At 39.2% G+C, this 15451-nt stretch overlaps 1 protein-coding gene across 3 annotated transcripts in view; it reads left to right on the top strand.

The window, feature by feature from the left end:
* Positions 1 to 1219: 1219 nt before the first annotated feature.
* GAS2L3 (growth arrest specific 2 like 3) overlaps positions 1220 to 15451 on the top strand; it is a 33985-nt gene continuing 19753 nt past the window's right edge. The window contains exons 1-2 of one of the 3 annotated variants that reach the window (XM_007103374.3): positions 1220 to 1598; positions 12425 to 12472. In XM_007103374.3, the coding sequence (XP_007103436.2) occupies positions 12449 to 12472 (24 nt within the window). In that variant the 5' untranslated portion in view covers positions 1220 to 1598; positions 12425 to 12448. Of the gene's footprint in view, positions 1599 to 11356; positions 11516 to 12424; positions 12473 to 15451 lie in introns of those variants that run through there. The other 2 variants (XM_055085259.1, XM_007103375.3) reach the window with 2 other exon arrangements.

Here is a 15451-nt window from a genome sequence, read left to right on the forward strand (position 1 = left end):
CCCACAGTTGTTTTCCCTGTGTTCCTTAGAGCGGCATCGCTGTCACATGATACCAAGTCCAGATAAATCAGCCTCTTGAATATCTCCAGACACCTCTTTCTCACCCTCCCTTCTGAGCTAGTTTATGTAATTATCATCTTTCAACTTTTAGAATTGCTGCCAGTCTTACTCCTTTCTTCAAAAATCCTCAAAAATGAATTTTTTTTCTTTTCCTGAAACACAAATCAATCACAATTGCCTTCAAGAAAGAATCTAAATTCCTTAGTACCTATGAGGGTTTTCATCTGTGCTTACTCCTCCAGCCTGATCTACCTCCGAATCCCCAAACTTTAATCATTCAGAACTGCTATTCCCAGAACAACTGCTCTCACATCCCTGGAAGCTTGTTGTTCTCTCTGCCTAGAAAGCACTCCTTACTCCAAATTATCCTCTCTCGGCAGATTCTTATTCGTCCTTCAAAATTCAAGTCCTTTCAAACCTCTGACCATCACCCTCCAAGACTGTTAGGTGTTCCCTCTTTTCGCAGACTTCCACTGGTTTCCACTGAGTCTTTACCACGCTGCTGGGCACTTGAAGGCAGGGCTGTCGTCTTCACTTTTGTCTCTTCAGCGAGCAACAGTACCTCCTCATGGTTTTTGATAGGTGAATGAAGGAATAAATGCTGGGGAACATCATTCCAGGCAATTCCACTCTTTACAGATGGGAAACTGAGGCCCAGAGAGGCAACATGATGTGACAAAATAAAACTAAGAAGAGGGGAAAGGGCTGGCCTTCCAGACTTTCGGCACCGATTTTGCCCCCATAATAAGCCACAATTAGTGATCACAGACCTACCTCTTGTTACATTCAAGACCAGTCTCCATACTTCAACTCTGGGAGCTAGCACGCAGCTCTCATTGCGTTGAGGTTACTCCTTCTCCTCCCCTCCCCCAGGCCCTGCTCCGGTGTTTCCTCAAGGAAAAGCCAACATCCTCTTTCCGCTTTCAATTGTGGCCTGCAGCTACAGGATTTCTCTCCATCTCTCTCCCCACACCCCTCACAGGACTCCCATTCCTGCAGGGTGACAGTTTGTATCCGGAAACCGTAGCGCCCTCAGTACAGCCAGATCGCGGGTGGATTTAGAATTGGGAGGGGCTCTTAACAGAACAGGATAAAACTCAGAGCAACTCTACCGCGCACTATTCCGGGATGCTTGGAGGAGAAGTTGATTCATCTCTCCTGCTAATCGGGATAAAAAGGGTTTGTTGCTGTCGCTGAGGGGCCAGATGAGAGGACGTACTCTGTGACCAAGCCATTTTCTGTGAGAAGAGGAGCTTGGCCCCACAGAGTTGCGAGACGCCAGGCGGAGGAAGGCGAGGCGCCCCTCGACCGAGAGGCGCGCGGGTCTCCTGCTCCCCTCCGGCCTGGGGGCGGGGCCTCCAGCCACGCCCCCCTCCGCCTTCTGATTGGTTCCTTCGAAACAGGCGGCGGCGAGCCGCTGCGAAGCTCGAGGCAGAGGCGGAGGCGGCGGCGGCGGTTGGGCAGGGGCGTGCCGGCCAGGCACAGATTGAGCGAAATGTCGTCCCACAGGGAGCAGTGACCCTCCTGCGCCTGGGCGGGTGAGTACTTCCTTGTTTGCCTTCTCTTTCCTCGCGAACTCTTACTTGCCTTCTCGGGGCTGCCGCGCCTCAGCTTGCGCTCGAGGAGCACCCAGCGCTCCGCGGAGGGGAAGCGGTGTTTCGGTTGGGGCCCCGAGCAGCGGGATGCAAGACGCTGTGCGATTGGCCCGCTGCGGGAGTCTCGTGCTCTGATTGGTCCCCGGGGCCGTCAAGGTGAAGTTATGCCTGCCTTCCCATGCCCACCCGGGTGCGGTGCGAGGGGCCACAGGTGTGCTGGGGCGGGGGGTGTGCTAGGTTAGGGGAGAGGTAGCGACCCGCTGCTGCTCTGCTTTAGAATCCAAGGAGGGATCAGAGCCTGAAGCTAGTTTAGGCTCTCCAGGGGCATCTTCATTTCCCAGCACCTAGCACGTATAGGGTCACTTGATTCCTTAGTGTCTCCCTCAGGAAGAAGTGATGGAGTCACTGACCTTGGAAGGAGAATGACACATAGTCATTTTGCACTCTGGCAGAGTTTACAGTTTCTTCCCTATTTGTTCCCTCCAGTCGTTGCAAGGCCCATGTCGCCGAATAACTGGAGGCTCTGCTCGATGCTTTCCCCACCCACACGTCTCGGTTTGAAAGGCTGCGTTACGGGGAGGTTTGTAGATTGCCTTGGAAGTCGGAGGAAAGTTTTGGAGGGAGTGCTTGACCATGCAGTCATTCCTGGTTCCTAACTAATCTTTTCGAACCACGGGATTGAGTCTTATGGATTTAGAGTGTTTTTGTGGTACGTCTGGTGAAGTTGAGTCGTTATTAAGTGAAGAGATTTTTTTTTTTTTCTGCAGGCTCAGTCTAGGTCAGAGTTTGGGTTTTGCTTCGTTTGTGTGGAGAGTGCACATACCTACTCTCTCAGAAGATAAGCAGTTTTGTGAACTGCTGTCTGATCACCTCACTTGGGGCTTAAATAATTAGGAATTGGAATTCTCACCACCTCAGATTCCCTTTGGGAGGAGATTGGAATGGATTTGAATGAAAAAGTGGAAACTGCTGATAGTCGTCTGGTGTAGAATCCTGATACATGTTGCCTGTCTGACTCATCTCTTTCAAAAACTCATTAAAAACCAACAGATTTTTAATAGTGGGTGTCTCTGCTATTTTGATATTAATGAATTATAAGTAATATTTCTTTTAATGTAGCAGAGTTTCTAAACATGGGGGCTCTGAAGTCACACTTTACTATGTGTGTGACCCTAGGCAAGTTACTTAATCTTTCTAAGCCTAAATTTCATACTGTGCAAACGAAGGTTAATAATAAATCGTTCCTACCTTATTGATGTGAAGGTCGTGTGAAGATCAAGTGAAATAATCCATAGTACAGTGCCTGACACATAGCTTGTATTATTTCTATGCTGTTTAATTTGGATTAAAAGTTTCAAGCTGTCCCCAAAGGTGAAGGCAGTGCCAGAGGTCATGGTAGCTATCATTCATTGATTAAGTTAGTCCATGTAAAGCACTTAAAATTATTTCTGGCACATACTAAACACTCACTACTGTTTATAACGCATTATTACCTAGAATGTGTCAGGTATTGTTCTAGGTGCTTTACTTATATTATTGTTAAACCTCTTAATAATCCTGCAGTCTCCTTGGTGTTTTCTCCATGTTATAGATTAAACTGAAGCTCAGAGAAAGGAATTAAGCTACTAAGGTCCACCCAGAATTCAGTCTAGACTGTCTCCAGTGTCCAGCCTCTTTTTTTTTTTTTAATCACACTACTCTTGCATTTATATTTCCAGCTATAAGCAACTTCTCTGCAGAGTTGTTTGTATGGCCCAGGTTCATTTCTGCTGTGGGTATCAGTTTATTTGAATACTTCATTAAAAAATAGTGAGAAGTAACTTGTGATGGTAAATCAAAGTGTGTGATGGTATACCTGCTATTATACTAAAAAACTAAATGAGTCCAGTGATGTTTGGATGATTGGTCAGTTCAGAAGTAATGTTTCCTAATTTATATTTTCCCATTTAGTTTTTGCTCATTTACTGTACTTTTTACTAAGCAGCACTCTTTTTTTTTTCTTTCCTGTCAATCTCAATTTAAGTTTGGAGATAAGAATGAAAGTTCAGTTATTTCAATAAGTTTTTTCAATCTGGCTGTTGATGAGGAAAGTAAGGGATTAAGGTTAATGTGTATTGTTATGTTTTGCTTTCTTACAGTAACATGGCTGTGTATGTATGTCTATGTATGTGTGTTTTACTTTCTTCCTATTATTTGTTGCTTCCTATACTTTAATATCAGATATACCTTTACATCCTTAATGAACCATGCAGTGTACATAGAATTTGAGAGACCAGGAAACTTCAGTCTGTCAGTCTGTTGTCTCACTTTGAATTTCCCTATTTTAGTTGAAATGTAACTGCCAAAGAGAAATGCCTAAGAAGTAATGTTTATAAGATGCAGGCAATAATTATAATTGTATCTCTTTAGTGTTTCTCCTTCTAAAAACTCATATAAAGTTTTCTCATGTTATTACGTTGTTACAGAGTAGGTGGTTTTAACAGAATGTTGCCATGTATTTCATAAGTGAATTACTAATGTACAAAGACCTAGAATGTATGAAATGTAGCAGAGACATTAAATGCAGTTTTGTTTTTGCTGCTGAAAGTGTCATGGGGATTTACAGTATTAAAACCATCAGTCATATGTTAGATATTGCTGAAGTGATGATAGAAACTTCTGCCTACCTTCACAAAACATAAACTTTTTTGTAAGAAAGTATAAGCTATGGTGAAGGACTCACTTTATATGGAATTTTAAACATTATGACTTTTGTTTTCCCTTGATGGATGACTTGTTAATATTTTTGATCCCCAAAATAAAATTGGCTCTTGAAAAAATTATTTAACTTTGTTCAGGAGTTTTTCTTTTTCACACACACACACACACACACACACACACACACACACACACACACACAGTTTAGGAAACACTGTGATCCCAGTAACATACTTAAATACTGTACTGCAGATTGCTTTTGGTTGCATGACATATAATAGACATCTTTTCATATCAGTACATACAGCTCTTATTCTTTTAAGAAGCTGAATGAATCCACTGAATGAATGTCCTGTAAGTTATTTTAGAGGTTTCCTGTTAATAGACACTTAATGTTGTTTTTACATTTCTTTTTTACTGTATATGTATGTTTTACAGAGTCTTTTAGTCTATCATATATAAAGGCAAACGGATTTTAAGTTTTTTAAAAAATTTTTGCATCCCACAAAATTTTATGACAAACTAATAATTCTGTCTAATACAAAATTAAATTATTCCGGTTGGATCTCTGCCAAACATTGCAAAAGGAAATTTTCAAAAAAAAAAGTAAAGACTCCCAACAAATGAAGAGCCTTTATATTTTGCAGATAACATGTGATGTTTTATTACGTAGTAAGAATATTGTTTCTTTCTCTTAAAAATCTTCATCTGCTTTGGAAGCTACCTTTACCTTAAAGGAATATACCACAGATTTATTTCATTATTGTTTCATATTTCCTTTAGTAATAAATACAACACTTATTGTTTAGGAGTAATTCCAGGGCTAAATTTAGCACTGAGTTCTGCATACAAGTGGAAGAGATGGAGAAGGTTACCCCCTTACGAATCTTATTTTATTTTTAAGTATAGAGTACAGCAAAATAGAAGCCTATATTGCTATACAACCTAAACAGGGGAGGAGGTTCATGGAGGCTTTTTAGAGCAGTTGAATCTGAAGGGTAGGTAGGAGTGAGTCTGAAAGAGAGGAGGAAGGAGAGCGTTCCATGTAGACGGATCACAGAGATGAGAAAGCAGCGTGCTCCATGGGCCAAAAGAAGTTCAACATGGCTGGAGTGTAAGGGTCAGAGGTGGCCAAGGGGATCCTATAAGGCTTTGATGGCTTCCTTAAGGAGTTTAGGCTTTATCCTGAAGGCAGTGGAGAGCCATTAAGGGTTTTAAGCAGGGAAGTAGTAACATCCTTAGATGGGAGTTTGTGAAGGCTCACTCTGGCTGCAGTACATGAAGAACAGGTTGGAGGCATGAAAGGGTAGAGAGAGGGCGGCTGGTTGGAGGCTGTTTCAGTAAACCTGGAAAAGGATGGTAGTGGCTTGAACTAAAGGAGTGGCCAAAGGTATTGAAGAGAAAATGTAAAGGTAGAAACAACGAGATATGACCATTGATTGTTCTGGCTGAGGTAGGGTAGGAGCCTGGGGCGGAGCTGTGAGAGAGGAAGGAGTCCGCATGACCTGGAACTTGGTGAGTGTGGGTGCTGTTCCCTGAGACAGTAAACGCTAGGAGCCTTTGTAATTATTTAAATGAATGAGTGAATGAATGATCTCAGATGTACAAAGGCAGGGCCATTGTTGATGATGATAGCACACACACAGCACTCACAATGGCTTTTACCTGTAAATTTTGCATCTTTTTTTTTTTTAAGTGTACTTTGTACAACTGGTGCCCTTTACTCGTTGCTTCAATGCATCGGCCTTGCTACGTCTTCTAACCATGTTTGGTTACATATCGCTTTCTCTAGGTCAAATGTCTTGACCCTTTGGGAATATCTTCCTTTCTTCGCTTAAGATGTGTATTAGTTTCCTATTACTGCTAGAACAAATAACCGCAAACTTAGTTGTTTAAAACAACATAAATGTATTTTACAGTTGGGAGGTCAAAATTCTGAAATGAGCTGAAAAAAAGAAAAAGACGTTAGTACGGCTGCATTCATTTTAAGGGTTCGGGGTGGGGGGGTAGATCTTTTCTTTCCCTTTTCCAGCCTCTCGCGGGCACCTACATTTCCTGGCTCCCTCCTCTCAAAGCCAGCAGTGTAACAGCTCCAGCCTCTCTCTTTCTCTGCCTCTTGTGTCATGACATCTCTTTCTCTCTCTCTGCTGCTCTTCTCACATCCCCTTCTCTGGCTGTGACCTTTCTGCATCCCTCTTATAAGGACTCTGGTGATTACATTGGGCTCACCAGGATAATCTCCCATCTCCTTAGGCCCTTAATTTACTCAATTGGCAAGATCCATTTTGCCCACGAAGGCAGTATATTCACAGGTTTTGGGATTTAGTACATAGACATTTTGGGGACCATTATGTGGTCTACCACAATGGAATTTATTTAAAAGCCGTAATAAAAATGTACCTGTCCAGTAGGGCAACCATATGAATTCCTGAGTAGCACACTGCTCCCAGAGTCCTTGCGCACTGGCACAGCTGTTCTGTCCCGTTCATTTGGACCCTCTGCCAAATACACCATTTTAGTCATTTTTTTCTTAGTGATTCCTCTGGTATATCAGGCAGCTCACTTAACCTGCTGGTACCTTGACTAGTAACCACTCCACATATTTCACCTTGGACATGTTTGGTGAGAGGCAAAATTATTTATCGGGTCACATAATAAATAAAAGTGAAAAATAATAAATAATACCGCAAAAAAGTCTCCTGTCAGACATGCATCTGCTGTATGGCTGTTTCCAAGCTTTGCTGTCACATTTCACCTACCTGGTTTTTCCTAGAGATGTTCACATATCTCCCACCAGAAGTGTTTCCTAAACTTTCAGCTTGAATACTTCTCTCAACACTACTTCCAACAGCAGTCCAGGAACTTTTAATATACTTGGTCAAGCAATGTACAGAAACAACGAAAAAATAGTATAAAGCACTGTAAGGACAGGTAGTTGGGAGAAATGCTATGTGAATTCAAGGGCTACAGATATAGGCAGAATTAATTCAAGCCAATCAGGAAGGGCTCCTGGGAGGAGGTAAATCAGAAGAGTTGTAAACCTGGATTAGTCGAGGTGAGGACTCTATCTCCTTTGCTGACTCTTTCTCTCGTGTCTAAATGTTGTTTTTTTCCAGGACTTGTTCCTAGATCCTTGTCACTGCTTTCTCCATTTCTTTCTCGGATGATCTCATTCTTTCCAGTGGTTTTATCCCTCAAGGATTGCTGGCAGTTTCTATCTCCTCCTGAACTTTCGTCTTAGCTTTAGATTAGTATTTCCAACTGCCAACCTGACATTTCCGCTTGAATGTCTTTAAAGGCTTCTCAAATTAAGACATGACCAAAGCATAGCACTTTTGCCCTGTCTCTGCTGGGTTCCATGCTTCAGTCTGTTCAGACTGCCATCATCTTCATCGCAGTAAACGCTGCCACTATCCATTTGCTCAACTGCTTAAGCCAGAAACCCAAGAGTTATTCCTGACACTTCACTTTGCCCTTACCGCCCTCGCCTTCACTCTCCATCTCTAACCATTATCGAGTCTTTATTCTAACTCCAAAATAGATGTCAAAGCCATCCACTTTTCTCCAGTGGATACTTTGTCAGCGTCCCTGCCCAGTCATCATCATTGGTCACTGAACTGCTACAGTGGATCCCCTCCTCTTCCCCTTCCAGCCTGCTCTCCATCTCATTTCCTGTGTGCTCAGTTTCCTTTGCTCTCACTGTTTCTACCCCTCTATGCTTCTCCTTCTCTCAGTGTTTCCGCTAATTCTTTTTCCCACATCTCTACCCACCTCTCCTTCTGTTTTCTTCCCCCTTTCTCTGTTAAACCCATCACTATTTCACTCCCATGTTTCTCTCTCCCCCTCAGGGAGCTCTGTTAAACTATGAAATACATTATGTCTCTCCCTTGGTTAAAACTCTTCCATGGCTTCCCACTGCAATTAGAATAAAATCTACTTTCCTCAGTATGGCGTCACGTGGTGGGGCTACTGCCTGACTTTCCAACCCTATCCTAAGCCACACGTGCTCCATGCTTCAGCCATACTGGCTTCTTTCAGTCCTCAGAATGCGCCAAACTCTCTCGCTCTCTGTACAGAGTCTTTGCAAAAATTATTCTCTATGCATAGAACTCTTCCCCGTCTCTCTCCCTGGCTAATTCCCACCATTCTTCAAGTTCATGTTTTTCCTCCAGCAAAACCATTTCTAAATCACTCAATCAAAGTCTTAAAGTAGGCCCCTGCTGTCTCTCTCTGTTTTTTCTTTCAAAACAATTACCATGATTTAACCTTGTGTATTCACTACATACACAAATGAATGTAGTAGCTCCATGAGAGCATCACGTCTGTTATGTTCATCACTGTGTCTGTTGCCTGCAGTGCCCAGTTTAATAAAGGGTGTGAATAAATGATTGTTTAATAAATGAAGGAGTGGACACCGCTCGGACAAATATATAGCTTGAACAGTGATAGAGCCACAGAAATGAGTGAAACCAAGAGTGGACGGTGAGGAGACAGCCTGAATGGAGCAAAGGGCCTATGTGTGACACAGTCCTTAAGACTTACTCTAGCAAGAGACTTCTATGTCACAAATTCATATCTGAGTATGGATGTTGGTATTTTAAAGTTTTTATGTTCACTTATAACCGTATTTATTTTTATGTTAGTAAAAGAAGCTTTCCAAATTACATTTAATGATTTCTCAGTATTATCTTTGTTTTCTTACCTCTTTTTAATTTGATGAATTATGTTAAATGAACTATAATTATGTCCTATCATAGTACCATCATAACAACTCATTTGTTGAGTGCTAGCTATGTGTCAGGTACTTTATTTGTATCACCTCATTTAATCTTTACAACAAGCAGATAAGGGTGGTGGTGGTATCCCATTTTACAAATGAGAACACAGGAGGCTCAGAGAAGTGAACTATCCCAAGATCAGCTGGAACTCAAAGCAGATGGGTCTGCTACTTTCTGCTATTCCAGTGGTGCCTTTATGGTGATTTATTTTAGTGTACATTAAAAAATATGAAATATGTTTGGTATGGATACAGCATTTCTATTTTTTTTTCTAGGCAATTAGGAAATATTTAACTCAAAATTTTAAAGCTGAGAAAGTTGTTTTTTATTCCCTTGAACAAATCAGGATATCTTCTTTAACTGTTTTTCTAAATGAAGCATTAAAAATGATGAAATGTTTTTTTGACACACACAGAAGGGTGTACAGACCAGTATAGTAATACCTGTGTTCTCACTGCTTATCTTGAACTAAAATCTTACTGGTACAGTTGAAAGGCCTCTGTGCATTCCATCCCAATCTCATCTCCCGCCCCTCCTCAGCAGTAACCACTGCGCCAACCTGGGCATGTGTCATATCCCTGCAGCTTATGTGTCTTGGCAGTAATCTGTCGGCTGGGTGCTGAATGTATATGTGTTGCAGTGGCAGTTAATGTTATTATTTTTCTGAGGAAACTTACTTTATTTCTTTGCTTTTTTGCCATTCTTTTCCAAATCGGCCCCCAATTTGTACCAGGACTGAGACATACCACCTGTGCTCTCCCCACCATATTTTATAATGTGAGTGAGGAATTAAAATATACTCAGTTTCAGAGCCTACAGCTGTGGAACAAAGGAGCAGCTCCACGGGCTGGCATTTTTTTCCCATCATGATCTGAAGTCAAACTGGTATGAAGAGCCTTACCATAAATAATCTTGAGGACCTCATGGCTGAAACTGTTTCTAAGTGGGCTAGGCCCAAATTCTGTTTAAGTTTCAGGTGGATAAGTGCACTCTGTGCTTCTAACATTTTCTCCAGATTAAAAAAATTAAGTATAGTATTCACTTGTGATCTCTGTATAAGCTGTTTGTCTTGTTAAAGCAGGGTTAGCGAATAGTTTGGACTTAGTCATTTGAGAGCTCTTTTTTTTTGCCCACATCCAAGGGATAAGACTTCCTCAGGATGGCACAGTAGTCTTCTCCAAAAAGACAGACAAAAACAGAAACCAAAAAAAAGCCAACAAATTGCTAATCAAGATGCAGATCCAGAAATGAAGAGTTGCTGATTCAGTATAATTGGTTTATGTGGAAAAAAAAAATGTAGAGACTGAGACTTTTAGGGAAAGATAGATAAGAGGAAAGCAGGTAATAAACTGAGTAAGAAGCAAGAATTGGGATTGTGATGCAGATTGGGGACTGGGCTAACTGTAGACAAGAAGCTGCTTTTGGGATTCAGTGCTTGAGACAAAAATGATTTGGAAAGAGAATAGTGAATGACTAGAAGTATGAATAACTGGCTCTTAGGATCTGGAACACAGTAAATACTCAGGAGTTAATGATGATTCACGGATACAATCTCATCAGTTTATAAAAGTTTTCCAATAAAAGCATATATTTGTGCACCTGATAGTTTTTCACATATGAAGATATATTTTAACTTATCTGAGTACCATTTATTAAATAACTTCTTTTTAAAGGTAATCCAGATGGTTATCATTTTGTTATCTTTAAAGTAGTTCTTTCTATTACATAAGAATGATGTGGGGGATATATATATATATATATATATATATATATATATATATAAAATAGACTCTCTGCTAAAGTTCAGTGATTGAAGGTTGTACACAAATTCTTCATTTCTTTCATAAAACTAATTTTGTTGAATTTTCCATAAAAAGTGCAACTACTAAACATTCTTGTGATAGCTTCTTTGTGACTGTGTCACTGTTCTTGATTTGCACACGCCTTATAATTCAGGCCTTCTTTTGTTTGGGGTTGGCAGTTCCAGCTGTTCAAGCTCTTGTCTGATTATGTGGGACTCCTTATTTTAATGGGAGCAGCTTCTTTGCTGTATTTTAAAAAAATGGTCTCAGAAGCTTCTTACTGTGGATCTTTGTTGGGGACAAAGGATTATTTATGCTAAAGGAAAACGTATTCCCCACTGAGTTAGCTCGTGGGAAGCATAACAAACTCATTAGTAATGCTCAATTGTACTTTGGCCTTTTGCTGGGGTAGAGAGAAGGAAAAATGACATCAAGGACATTCTGCTGTCCTTTGCCTTCTTGCAAAGACAATGTGATGTGTAACATCAGACTTTTCAGTTAGGTTTAGCTCCAGTTCAGCTTTGGTACTGGAAGAAATGTTCCTGAGAGGAAAGTGGGATGTGTAGTTGGCACTGTACCTGAGGTATGTTTGGTATAACTTAGGGGAGAAAGTAACTTTTCCTTGGAAATTGATAGCCTTGTAAGCCATTTTCTATTTTTTCTTAGAATGTTTTAATGGTGGTTTAAAATAAAAAATAGACTAGTATATTATGCTGCTATAAGCAGTCTAAAATCCTAGGTTTTATATAGTTTATTATTCTGAGTGTTTTCAAACTCTTCACTTTCTTTCCTCGGAAAATACATTAAAGAATTGTATTAATCTAACTTAAAGTTGTGTGTTTTTTTCTTGTATGTTTCAAGAATAGTCCTTTAGAGTTCAAATTGCTTTTTTTTTTTTTTTTTTTGATCTTTAGCATCTCATGGAGAAAATAACTTATGGAAAATTATTAAGGAAAGGCATTGAGTATTGTTTCATAGTTAAAATTGATATTTTTCTTTATTACCTTGTCATCTGGTGGAAGAAGCTTATGGTTAAACTTGAGAATTTATACAAAATTCGGATGAACTTATCTTTTTGTAAAGATCAGATGAGAGATACTTGACTTTCAATATCGGTTTTTGTGATATTTGTATTTACATTATATTTACAGTGTGTTTACAGGGGAAAATTCTGGGGCACTTTTAACGTAAACTAAGTTTTATTGTTAGTTTTATTTTACTAGTCAGATGCTGCAAGAATTACTTTGATATTAGTGCCAGAAACTACATATTAAAGTGTGTTTCAGATTTTCCTCTTTCAAATGAGGAGTACTTTTATGAAGTAAGAAACTAGGAGTATGATTGCCTTCTCCTATGGTCAAATTATTCCAAATAGAAAAGTATTAGGTTTTCAGTCAGATAGGAGAATAAAGCAGATTCCTTGAAATTTGAGGGCTTGGGGGAGTAGAAAAGCTACCATTGTCTGCATATTAATGTTTTGTTTTATTTTCAGAGCAGCAATATCATTTCAGCATAGATGACCATGCTGCCTGCAATACAAGTAAGTGGTTTTCTTGGGAAAATATATATTTAAGTTCATGAGATTAATATAATAAGATTACAATAGTTAGAAAAAAACTAAAATTATCAAAAAAATTTTCTATTTTACTGGTTTTTTAAGCATCAAATTTAATAACAGGAATACTATATTTTCACTTTCTAGTTCTGACAAGACTTTAATATTAAGCTTTCATTTATACTGCGTAAGAATCAAAAATGTCTTGGGATTGGTGGGTTCATCGTATTTGTACTACCCTGGGAAAAGAATTGAATAGTTTGTGATTTTCTTCTCATTACAATTTAGTATATGTCTGTAGTTAAAAGAGCTTTCAATGAAAACAAATATAAATTCTTAATTTTAGATAATTGTACATGTGCCCTGTAATGCCTGTAAATAATGTGGCATTAAAACTTAAAATTTAAAGAGTGGTTTTTTTTGTTAGTTTTTTGGTGAGGGGAAGCAAGATGGAGGTAATAAGACAAACCAGAATAATCTTACATTTGATTGATTTCCAGAGTTGGTATTTATTCTTAGATCCTTTAAAAGTTTTCTTTCTTTTGACATAAATAGAACATGACTGAATTTTAACTTAAAGATAAAAATCACCTTGAAGGTCTACCTAGGAAGATGTAAGCAGCTGATAATAAAATTTGCCTTTGAAAGTGAGAATTTTAGAGTCAGTCAGATTTTGTGTCTGATTTTTGTTCTGCTACTCTGCTTGTGAGATCCTGGCAAGTTATTTTACCTCTCTGAGTCCCTGCTCCCCTGCCTCTGAGGTGAGGATAATAACGCGTATTTTTCAGCGTAGTTGTGAGGAATCAATGACATAACATGAGCCACGTGCCTCCTGGAATGTGTTGTTACATAGTAGGCACTTCTGAACTTTGGTTGTATCATTGGTACAACAAAATTATCCGGATGTAAAGCTGGAGATTATAACTGTGTCGTGAAAGTTTTCTTTTTTAAATTAAGAAAGAAGGCTTATCAAGATAGCAGTGTGTGATAGCCTAGGGAAGATAACATTTATAAAATGGTTAAGAACAATTCTGAATGGGATGCTGCTTTCTCCCTCCTATGCTGTGCAGCTATATCCTCCTACTCTACTAATAAAGAGTTCTTTTGTACTGATTTCCTTTGGGGACTTGGGAGTTCATGGCAGTCTCCCAAAAGGTCTTATTCTTCCCCTTTGGGTCCTCTCTAATCCACATTGAGTATGCTCAGAACTCCTTATTTTTCAAAACCATTTTTTATCTGATTACTTCTATTCATCTCTTTTTATCCAAGTCTCAGAAATGTCATCAGTTTCATGTTGATTATATTTTCTCTATTCCTTATAAAGTGCTTTTTATCATTGCCACATTGACCATGTTTTTCTCATTTCTCTCCTAATGGCCATTAATACTTTCTTAAATTGGTGATTTTTTTTCATAGTGTTGTCTTATAGTTCCACGAACCCGTCCCTGACCTAGATTCCACAGATCTGTCCCTATTGATTCTTCTCCAAGAGTACCCTTGACATCCCTCATGGAAGTTTTTGCTTCTCTCCCTGGTGAATGTGAGAACTTCCTCGGATTTTCACCTCTTTGCTAATTAGGCTTCGTTTTTCATAAGTGCCTTCCAGAGAGGAGACACCCAGTAGATAGCTGGTTTCTTATTCATTTAATCCATGAAGGTCTTCCTTGCCCCTTTTTTATGTCCCTGATTCTGATTAGTAAATAAACTTACAGTCTAAAAATCAATGAACTAGATAGTTCCTAATCTCTTTTGGGTGACAGACCCTTTCCAGAATCTAACAGAAACTATGAACTCTCTCTCTCTGAGAAAAGGCCCATTTGTACGTAGGCCTAAATTTTTGCCTAAATGTAAGTTAAGTTTATATACTGATTCAAGTTCTTCTGTAGACTGCCTATGGTTAGGAATCTCTGCAGTATGACAGCTTTCAGCATGATTGAGAACAATCTTTATACTTGCAGGTTTTGTTATTAACATCTAGCTTTTAACAACATTAATATGCTACTGACTAGCCCAGGTTTTTATAGTTTTCTGCTTGCAATAATAGGAAAATTCTAGTACTCTTCTCCCTAATGTGGCAAGAACTTAGAATGACTTTTGTTAATTTTAGCTTCTCCATTTTCATACATGATATTTTCAAAACCACCTTCCTAGATAATGTACATCTTTCCTTGACAAACATTTGCATCTTCTCTGCCTTTTGTCAGCTTAGCCAAATGGTTAAAGGACAAATAACATTCTGTTGACTGTAAAATACCATTTATTGTAAGATGCATCTTGATTTTGATAGTACAAAGAGTCATTTGCTAGTATCTGTTCCTCAACTATTCAATTAATATTTTTGACTGCCTGTCATGAGGTAGGTCTTATACTGAGTCCTGGGATTACAGAAGCAAGACATGCTTATGAAGGGAAGATTTAGATATTATATCTTTACTATACTCCCTTTGAAGTAATTCTAAGAGAATTTGGGGAAATAACATCTTGTTTTTTTCCCAAAAACTTTATGGGATCCTCATGTATTTAGGAGTTCATTCCCCAATCTCTACCCTCAGTTTCTGAAATAATGCCCCTCAAATAACAATGTTTCTCTTAGTCTTTGGGTATTTTTATTAAGTTTTGCTACTCCTGCTTGCCTCTTGTGGTATATATTCATTGTGTTTCTTTGCCTGTGAGATTTTTTAAAAACGTGTTTATTTCTCATCACAGGAGATTGGAAGCAGCTCTTTTTTTCCCCTCTGTGTTTGTCTGGATTAACAATGGTGTTGTTATGGCTTTTGATTTGGTATAGTAACACTTGCCTCAAATAAACCGCAATAAGTTTAATATATTTCAGGGGGGGAAATTATGTACATTGAAAAATCAAGAAAGAACTAGATTCACTTGGTATTACCTATACTTATGACTTTTTTTTTTTTTTTTTTTTTTTGCGCGGTACGCGGGCCTCTCACTGTTGTGGCCTCTCCC

The sequence above is a fragment of the Physeter macrocephalus genome, chromosome 6 (genome assembly GCF_002837175.3).
Source record: "Physeter macrocephalus isolate SW-GA chromosome 6, ASM283717v5, whole genome shotgun sequence".
Classification (NCBI taxonomy): Eukaryota; Metazoa; Chordata; class Mammalia; order Artiodactyla; family Physeteridae; genus Physeter; species Physeter macrocephalus.